The 10,609-nt window shown below is 38.3% G+C and overlaps 1 protein-coding gene across 2 annotated transcripts in view; it reads right to left on the reverse strand.

The window, feature by feature from the left end:
* The window catches only part of afg2a (AFG2 AAA ATPase homolog A), a 150,831-nt gene extending 140,491 nt beyond the window's left edge, over positions 1-10,340 (reverse strand). For both annotated transcript variants that reach the window (XM_006629194.3, XM_069193137.1), the window contains exons 1-8: positions 10,068-10,340; positions 8,223-8,347; positions 7,826-7,983; positions 6,851-6,909; positions 3,909-4,523; positions 3,629-3,758; positions 2,598-2,654; positions 1,633-1,756 (exon numbers count right to left, since the gene is read on the reverse strand). In XM_006629194.3, coding sequence (XP_006629257.2) covers positions 1,633-1,756; positions 2,598-2,654; positions 3,629-3,758; positions 3,909-4,523; positions 6,851-6,909; positions 7,826-7,983; positions 8,223-8,347; positions 10,068-10,245 — 1,446 coding nt within the window. In that variant the 5' untranslated portion in view covers positions 10,246-10,340. The remainder of the gene's footprint in view (positions 1-1,632; positions 1,757-2,597; positions 2,655-3,628; positions 3,759-3,908; positions 4,524-6,850; positions 6,910-7,825; positions 7,984-8,222; positions 8,348-10,067) is intronic.
* Between the last annotated feature and the right edge of the window lie 269 nt (positions 10,341-10,609).

The following is a 10,609-nucleotide window of genomic DNA, read 5'->3' on the forward strand; positions in this document are numbered from 1 at the left end:
AATATTCCCTCTACTGAGATCCAAATGCACTTCTTTGCATTTAGGAAAAAATAATCAGTATATTCAACACTGAAGAGTTTCACAGAGCACTGCTATCCTTTCGTACAACTTCTGTTTGGTTCCCTTCATTTTTTGTCTCCTTTTCCATACATTCTGTCCCTGACCCAGAACAGGTGAAGTTCAACTCCATGATGAGAGCCTAAAAAAAGTTCTAAAGATCCAAAAGAAATGTTCTGAAAAAGTCGATCAAACAGGTTCAACCATTATTACGACATTGAAATATAATTTCAAATCTGAATGCAGAGTTGGTATTTCACTTTGTTGCCCCAAAACAAAACAAAAAATAGAATGGTATTGCCATCAGGAATGAATGAAGAAATATAATTAGGCTGAATTGAGTACATTTAAAATTATTACAAAGGCAGTATATAAACTTTATTATAGTTGCTCATTGTTATTTATTATACACTGCAGTTTGGTATAAAGCTTATACCAAGGCAACAAACTGTATTGTAGAAATGTCAGATAATACAGAGACTATAGAGAAAAAATGAAAGAGACATTAAGCAGGTCCTACTATGCTTCAGTAAATATAGGAATACAATTAATTAGTTGCCTGTACAGTCCTTTTTGCTTTTACTTATACTAGTACTTAATCTTGTACTTTACATACTGTTGATCATAATGATAAAACCACAGAAGTGATGTGAGAATTTCTGCTTGATGCCTTACCTTGTGGAGTTTTGTCTGTGTTCAGACAGGAATTTGATTACTGTAATTACACTATGATCTGAAGTGGCTGCAGAAGAAACTTTACTCCATCACTGCTCACCACATTAGAGATCACTCCTTCTCTGAAATTGCATTAAAGCACAATTCTCCGAGGATATGAAATGGGCACATGCAAAATCACAGGGTTGGCAATTCTGTGTGACATTTAGCTCATAGAGCATCGACAGCATAGGCTTTCCTTATATAGATCACTTTCAGAATCAAGCGTTTGGTCTTTAAATGCCAACATATCAAAATGAACATGTTGGTGATCTCGAGCAACATCAGTCACACCTAATGATAGAAATGTGTTTGGAAGGGACTTCCAACCTACATGACTCAGATTAGAATCAGAGGCGCTATGTGGATCTATAAAAAATGTCAGAGAATGATCCCCATAAAGAACTCAAGTTACATTAAGGGACTGAGGGTTTAGCTGAAACGAAAACCAGTACATATGGAGATCCCAAGGACTGTAAAGGGAAAGGGACTGTAAAGTGGCTCTGTTGTTAAGGATCTGCGCCTGTGGCTGGAATGTTGCCGGTTCATATCCCACGGCTGGCAGAGGAATCCTACTATGTTGGGCCCCTAAGCAAGGCCCTTAACCCAAACTGCTCCAGGGGTGACGTACAAATTGCTGATCCTGCGATCTGACCCCGAGCTTCTCTCCTTGTTTGGATGTCTCATGGAGAGCAAGTTGGGGTATGCGAAAAGACAAATTTCTAAAACAAGAAATTGTATATGGCTAATAAAGTGATCTTATCTTATCTTACTAAACAGCTGAGCACCTTGAGGAAATCTGACATGAACCACTTCACGATGTTACAGGGAGGATACCCTCTACAGTAACCCCATACTTACAGAGCCAATGCCATCCATCAGCGTTAGCAGTGATGCCACCACTCGTTTCTCTACTTCGTTCTGAGCTCCCTCCCTCTTTGGACACAAAGCGTCCAGTTCGTCTATAAAAATGATCGCTGGCTGCCTGAAAATGATAAGCAATTACAGCTTTCCAACCTTGCAAATGAACGCAAAATTTCTCATCTCCGCACACCCAGCATAGAAAACATAATTTTGTATTATAGCTTAATTAGATCTATCTGATAAAGTGCCGAGTTTATGTTTTGCTGGAAAGTTTCGATTTACAAAGTTTCGATATGATTGATGTTAAAAAAAAATCAGGGCATTGACAGGAGATGAGCAGAGAAAGGACCTTACGAAAACTAATTTTAAGGTGTACAGAAAATATTTTTTTCTCTTCTAAAAACATGTGCATAGACTTAAACTAGAGCTGGCATCTGCCCTATAATTCAGATTTTCAAATGTGCACTAACCATGAACATAATGACTATAAAAAAGACTAAAATAATTTGTGAAACCTAAATGTATTTAATTATTTAACTCCCAGCCTAGGAAATTTTATATGAAAAGATTTCTATGCACTTATGTTGGAAAGAAAATCTGATTTTATAATAGAAAAATATTTAACATTTTAATACCGTTTACTTTCAAACAATACATTTTTAGTTTTTTGTCAAATACAGTGTGCTGGTAAACTATGTACAGACTTGCTTCAGCTAAACGAGAGTTGCTAATCAGCTGTAACCTTGGTCTAATCACCGGAAAGAATCTAAGTAATTCATTTCCACAGAGAAAAGCGGATGGTTTAATCAGGGTGACTAACAAAATTAACACATTTAATAATGTTAAAAGTTTCCAAGTGATTATCAAGCTGAAAAACTCTAAACTCTAAACAGGTGATCCTGTTTCAAACAAACTGGCAGCAGAAAAAGACTTAAAGCTGGGATTGTTCCAGCCAGGATTACCGTTGAGAAGCGTCAGAGAATATCTGCCTTAGCCGCGCTTCCGTTTCTCCATAAAATCTGAAACGATAAGAATCAGAATGAAAATGCCTCATTTCCTTTTTCTAGAAGATAAAAACTGCACCACTGTTTCCAAAACTTGATAACTTGCCATTCTGACATCAGCCTGCTACAGACATAAGCGCAAGCTTAATGCCAACTTTCACATCTAAAAGAAGGCAATAAAGTCTTGAGCTTGCACATAAAAGTTTGTAAACATTCATTTATTAAAAAAAAATAATACCATGTTTTGCCCCCAAGTGACTGAGCACATGTGACAGAGCACCACTATAGAATGGTCATGAATCGGTTTTCTGTCAGCCAGTAACTCAGTGTAGACTTGCAGTGATATCAGAGAAAGTCATACTACTCTTGCAATTGGCACAACCTCACCTGTGGTGTATGCACATGTCAAAATAGGAACTGTTCTGTAGAGGTATATGCTGGAAGAGCAAATCTACAAATCACGTCCACTTGACCAGGTACAAGAGTCACTGCCAGAGAGCCAAGCCTTAAAACAAATTCCAAATTTGTTTGGGTAGGTAACCTCCAAATGTATTAGGATAACAAAGCCAGAACTGTTACTTTTAGCTTAAAAAGCCAAGCAATTTCCGTTTGTGGTCATGACGTCTATATGAATGACAGAAAGTCCAAGATAATATCCTTTTTTTTAATTTTAGGATACTTCCACGATCATATTAGGACTAAAAAACAGTAAAGCCATGTTTTTAAGTACTGTCATTAAAAAAGTACTTTTATTAACTTTGTCAATTAAAAAACAGGCCAAGCTGGTCCACTCGCTGGAGGCCATGTGAAGTTTGATAGAATCTCGTGTTTGATCAATTCGGTAAGCACACATCACAGACAGGGCAGAAGCGCCTTCAGCTCCATAAACACAGCTCAGAGGAGCTTCAGACTGAAAGATGGGGATAGAATGGACACTGTAAAACAGCACTACAACACCTTTGGAAAAACAGTTTTATAAACAGCCTTACTTGCTCATAATTTCAGGCCCGTTGATGACAGTGATATGAACACCCACTTCATTCGCTATTGCTCGCCCAATCATTGTCTTCCCAGTTCCTGGTGGCCCATAAAGCAGCACTCCTCTGGGAGCCGGGATGCCTGCAGAAAAACCAGGGCCCAAACATCAAACATCCTGAGCACAAAGCTAGCAAGAAAAACAACTTGCCAACTGCGTTCCACAAAGAGAATGTGGCGACAACAATGAAAAGAAAAACATTTCATTAAAGATACGTCAAGCTGGTGACCTACCATAGAGCTTGAAAAGATCTGGATGTTTCAAAGGCAGCTCAATCGTTTCCTGTATTGTGCTCAATTGGCTACTCAGCCCCCCAATCATGCTATAAGTGACCTTAGCTGTGCTCTCCAGCTCCGATTTGCTGTGTGCTTTCTGTTCAAGAAGCTTTATCTTTGTCAGCAACGAAAGGTGATAAAATGTGTCACTGTTGCATTTAACTCCGCAGTCACTGAGGGGTGAACTGGAACTGGGGTGAACTGGATTGCTAGTGGAGTGACTGAAACTTGGGTCTTCTGAGCCACAAGGCTCCCCTGATTCTCTGACCGGGGAGGGGCAAGGCTCTAGGTCAGAGGTCACCGATACACACAAATGGGGCTTGCAGGGGGTGCTGGCTGGAGGTCGCGCCTCATTCTCCTCAAGGTTCAAGTGACTGAGCTGCAGAGACAAGTCGACAGATGTGGTCTCCAGAGTGGAATCGCCAGACGCCTCTTTTTCCGTTTCAGTCACCGGAAATCCGCTCGTTTCCATCCTGATGCCATCCACTCCTTTCACCTTCTCCACTCTCAGGCTGCATGGGCGGCCGTAAAAGGTCAGGCCAAGAAAGTTTCCTGGAAGTAGAACTTTTCCATCTGAAAGAAAAGAAGATGAAAGGCTGAGCGATGATTAGATTTATGGGCTGAATGATTTTATTTCCACAGAAGTGTGTGGGAATATGTAAATAGTTTTCAGAAATGAGAGGTTACAAGCGACCCACCACACTTTTGTTAAGAAAAACATCCGCTTTACACAACCGGGACTTGTAACAAAATTCTAAAAGTGCTTTGCCACTGTAACCACAACCACCATGAAATAGTTAAACGATAGGCATTGCTTTAGAACTAAGCAATAAAAAAGCACCTTTTCAAAGCCCAGCAGCATAGAAGGATGGTGTACTGTAGTATAGTAATATCATGCTTTGTGAATAAATATTTCACCCCCCCTTAAATCTGTTACAGTTTCAGTTTTCAAATGATACTGCATGATGATGAAGCAAATTCAAGAAATTTAAGATTCTTTAACGTGAATAAAACACCAGCTTATCTTAGTGGAAATAAATCATAGCATTCCCTCTCCCTCAAAGCATTGTCTTCATTCACACATTCAGGTTTTTAATTTGATGTCAGTTGTAAATACACTGCAGAGCTACAACAAGCTCAGCGCTACAGACATACCCCATATCAATGCTTTGTTTTGTGGCTATAGCTTTTAACTATTTTGAAAAACAAATGCCTATAAAAAATAAACTATATACACAATTGGCGGCACCGTGGCGCAGCAGAGGACTGAATTGCTGCCTCGCAGCGCTGGGGCCCTACAGTAGTTTCAATTCCTAGGGAGGTATCTGCGTGGAGTTTGTATGTTCATGCAGATTTCCTCTGGGTGCTCTGGTTTCCTCCCAAAGATACAAAGGTAGGTTTAACTGGCTTCTGAGAAAACTGGTTCTGGCGTATGTGTGTCTGTGGGTCATTTGTGATGGACTGGAGTCCTGTCCAGGGTGTACCCTGCATTCCGCCTGTTGCTTGCTGGGATTGAATCTGGCTACCCGCAACCTTGTATTGGATAAAGCAATTCGAAAACAGGTGAACGGATAGATGATATTAACATTGAGGAGACAGAAGCCATTGATGTAATGAGAGAGTATCGATGCAAAGAGACTAAAGAATTGCTCATGTAGTGATTAGCGATTAAAAAAGGGTTATAAAAGTGAACCAAGTAAATGGCAATGAATAAATCCAGATTTAATGTATACTGTATGGATTCTAGCACAAGTAAGGTTCTGTGAATAATTATCACAACTAGAGCATCACCCGTTTAGAAATAGGATGCAAGGACATACTGTACTAAACAGGGATATAGATAAGTTACATCTTGTTTAACTAATTTGTTCTTAGTGAATTATTTGAACAAGCAACATTAGTAATGGAAACATATCATACAGAGCATATATTTTTTTCTTATATGTTGTTGTATTTGTATTTTCAGAAGTCTTTTGATAACATTCCTCACAAAACATTAGTTCTCAAATCACAGACAGTAAATGGTGTTTGAATTGAGAATTTCTTAATAGAAAACACAGAACACACATAAAGGAAGAACGTTCAAAATGGAAGTACCAGAAGTATCTGTACTAAGAACAGTGCTCTGGTCCTATACTGCTACAAGTTTGAATAAAATTCAAAAACAGGCTTGGCAGATGAAATTTAATGTAGACATTGCATAGAGATTGCACTCTACATGCAGGAAGAAACAATTTAAGCACAAAATGGGAAACTATAAGCTTGATGACAAACACATAGGCATATATGTTGACATCACTGCCATCTTCTTCTGGGATACAAAACAAGACAATACAGTCAAAAGCATAGAATTCAAGTAAAATGATGTTATAGTAAAATTGACTAAATTTAAAATACTGTGTATAATTTTGGACATTACAGTTACTGCCAGATATATTCCAGGGATTAAGGTAATGTCCTATACTTACATGCTGAGGGAACCAAACCTTTTTAGTCTTGAACACAGAAGATTATGAGGGCCCCTGATACAAGTTATCAAAATCCTAAGAAACATTGACAAAGTCAACCCAGTAGACTTTTCAGAATAAACAGTGAAACAGGAAACAGGAAACAAGTGGAAACAGAGGGCACTTTAATACGCAAAACGTTGTGGGAGTAATGAACAAGCCACCTCGTCACGTTGATGAAGATGATACCCTTGCTTCTTTCAAGACAAAACTGGATGACATCCCTGGCCAATTAGCTATTAACTACCAAAAGGGCCAAAAAGTTCCTATGTTCGTATAATGCACCTCCAATGAATGACAATACGGAAAAAGGTGTGTAGCATTTAAAAGCTAACACCTCCCAAGAAAAAAGTTATATTTTAAATCCAAAAAGTAAAGAGCAAATTACTTTACCCATAGATCTAAGAAGGAAGTTGGTAAATTCCTCCATGTTAAAAGCATCATCCCTCTGTCTGCAAACAACAAACAGCAAGACACTTGATTAAATAAGATTATTAATGAACATGCACTTGCCACAATAACAGTTATAAAATACATGACCAGGAGATGGCAGCACTTACCTCTTTATCCAGCACTTGCAACACCAGTTGCTACATCGAACAAAACTTCAGTTTTGTTTACATGCACAACTACAATATGTGCAAAACACCAAATCATCTTCAGCTTTTACTTTTTAATGCTGGATAATAGCTCTATTTTATCATGGCTATATATAAGAAAATACATTATCACTCTATTTAGAAATAAGCTTTTAAAAAAATAAAATATGCAGAGCTTGGATGTTGATCAAATGTTTCTAACACAATTTTGATTTACTGACCATTTGTGACTGACTGAGATCTACATTCCTTGAGGAACTCTGACTAGTGCATAAGCGTCAAATCACCTAACTAGCCAGAGAATTGATTTGGCAGTTAGATAAATTGACTATTTGACTTATGGTTAAGTGTACTTTTTTTTAATAAACTGTGCAAATAATCAAAGATCACACTCTCCCCTCACGTTCATAACATTCCAGCAGTGGTGTCAAATTCCTGAAATTTTGTTAAGAGAAATGTTTTATATTCTGATACGTTCCGGAAACTGTTATAATCATACATTTAAGATATCAGAGTTTTAGTCCTACGTCTCCATGAAATGACGCATGACTACAAGAGTTGAGGGATATATTAAGCTACTACAAGACAGAACTTTTACCAAATGAACAAAACACATTTCTGTACCATGTCACACTTGCCTAGGCAAAACCTGAGACAACTGTCCTCAATTTGGAGATGTACCTTAATTTACCCAATGTGTTATGCAAAGAAAATAATTCACATATTAAACATCAGTTTTCAGTCATACCAGTGATGTGATCAGTCATACCTGAAAGACAAGTGTATTTCTTCTGCCTGCAGTATAGGACCTGTTACCGGCTGGACAGTAATCACATCTCCCGGCTTAACTTTCAGATTTTGCTGGGTCCACTTATGTAAGCCAACCTTTCCACCAGGGAAACTGGCTGTAGGCCAGGCAGTGCACACCTTATACACAAATAAGGGGAACAATAAAAAAACAGTTAATAAACATGCTTTTTCTAAGTGTACACAATATATACTTGCACTTTTGTACTTCGTTTTTTTTGTCGGAGAAAATTGTGCTTTCATTTTTCCAGTTAGGGATAGAAGCAAGCAGTGCCACAACACAGATTTCTGACAACTACATTTGTGATATACTGTAATAGCTTGAGGGGAGTCAGTAATCACACCACAAATTGCCTTACCTCCTGTTTAGACAAACTGCTGGACAGCAAAACTGGTCGTCCGATACAGATGTTTGCAGACTTCATGGCATTTAGGCTTAGTTGTACAAGGGATCTTCTACAGGATTTAGGAACTTTTTCATCAGCTGTGAATCCAATTTACATATGCATATGTAGTGAACACTGAACACTGAACACTGAACACTGAACACTGAACACTGAACACTGAACACTGAACACTGAACACTTCAACATCCCCTCCCAGTACCTATCCACACTAAGCTATTTAATGTACTACACATATACAGGATCTTGCAAATGTATTAACTCCTTAGCTATAGTGTCACAAGTCCCTGAAAGAAGACAAAGTGAAATTGATAACTTCCAAAGTCAGCACTTCAGCATCTTCAGCAATTGCTGCTGTTTTTATTTTTGGATAGGCGTCTACCAGCTTAGCCCAGTAGAAGAGTCTAATCGTACCCATCCATCCTGGCAACACTGAATCAGTTCCGTATCGCAAATTAACTGCAATCGGCAAGCCTCACAAACTATCTCTTGGTTTCAAGTCAGAACATTCACTCTTATCCTTTTGGATGCCTTAAGTGTGGCTCTGGCCTTATGCAGCAATTCACTGTCCTGCTGAAAATGTGCATTTTCAGCTCAGCCTGAGATTATTGGGCGACCCTAGAACATTTCCATCCAGGATTCAACTGTTCTTTGTACGCCATACACGTGTGCCTCAATCCTGACAAGTTTCCCAAAATTCCCATAGCATGATTCTGCAGCCGCCACGCTTGACAGTTTTGTGTGCCGCTGAGTGGGAAATGTGCTGTGTTAAGTCAACTCAACTTTACACGGGTGCATAGCATAGTGAAAAAAGTTTCTCATTAGTCTCTCAGGTGCAGCATAAAAATACAACAGCAGATAAGACAATAGACAGAAGTACAATAACAGTGTAAACCACAGTATGGTGTCAGTGCAAAATTGTCATAAAAACTGTGCAAATACGCAAACAGAGAAAAGTATACAAACAGGACAAAAACAGTGCAAAAGTAATACAGCAAACAGTGCAAAAATAATAAAGCAATTAATAAATAGTACAACTAGTACAGTTTTAAGTACAATTTCGGCTCACATTCAGTTGTGTATGTAGTGGTGTAGGAGTACGGTCATTGTGGGTACAGGAAGAATTTCACCAAATGTAATGTTTTGCATTCTGTCTTTTCTGGAAAGCAAACAGCATACAATCTTTTGCCAGATAGCTGCAGTAACTTGTATACGATTTAAGATGAGTCTTCTGCACTAAAGACTTCATTCCCACTAGTCAACCACACAGAGCAGGTTTGTGTAGGAACCATGATGTTATCAATCCATAAACATTGATTCCCATCTCCGACACAGACCTTTATAAATCTTTCAAAGTCAATGTTGGCGTAAAGGAAGCATCCCTAGCTATTTTCCAACTTGCACGACTGTTCAGTTTCGAAAGGCGCACTGACCTAGGTAGTTTCTAGAGGTACGAACTACATTCCACCTTTTAGCGATGGACTATACTGGGGAAAAAAACGTGTAAGTAATTTTCTTGATCTGTGACTCTCTACCATTTCCCTTTGCCTTGCTTGGACATCTCCTATCGACATAGCCGATTTATCGTATCGCTATGTGGATTGTGGCCAGGTAATTTACAGAGACAGATGCATTTGCTAACTACTTTGATTATACGTCGTAGCTATAAATATTCTTATATCTTTTTGCCACAGCCTTTTTTATGAACTATTCTGAAATGTGATGCCTAAAATACGCTGATTTGTTTCCAGGGACAGCTAAAACAGACTTACTGCAATTATTCAGGAAACTAAGAAATACCTTTATCAATGAAGTCAGTAACGATGAATGACAGGTTAGACAAAACCCGTCTTTCTTCTTCGGTATTTGAAGTTAGGACTTTTGATGAATCAAGAGAACAGCTGTCCCCTAACACGCTGCTGTTTTCCCCGTCGGCTGATCTGCCGGATTTTGCTTTATTTTTCTTTTTAGATGACATCTTCACTGTCTGTGCACTATTATAACGGGCTGGAAGCACTGTGATTCAAGTCAGCAGCAATAGAAAATCAAGCATGCTTTACACACGCCACTGAAGAGACATAAACTTCCAGGTTAAAGTTTACGATGGGCTCCTTTTACCGTAAATGTTATAGTAAATGTTTACTTCGTTTTCGTATAAAAAAGAAAAGTAATGTATTAAGACTCCTGGATTTCAAAATATCACATAATTAACAAAATATCTTTCTAAATAATTAATAAAACATGTATTACTATTCAGAGTGAAAAAAGCCTATTAATTCAATAAATGTCAATGTGGAAAAACTGCTAAAACACATACAACGGTATTTTATGTAACTTTGACA

Source organism: Lepisosteus oculatus, chromosome 1, assembly GCF_040954835.1.
Source record: "Lepisosteus oculatus isolate fLepOcu1 chromosome 1, fLepOcu1.hap2, whole genome shotgun sequence".
NCBI lineage: Eukaryota > Metazoa > Chordata > Actinopteri > Semionotiformes > Lepisosteidae > Lepisosteus > Lepisosteus oculatus.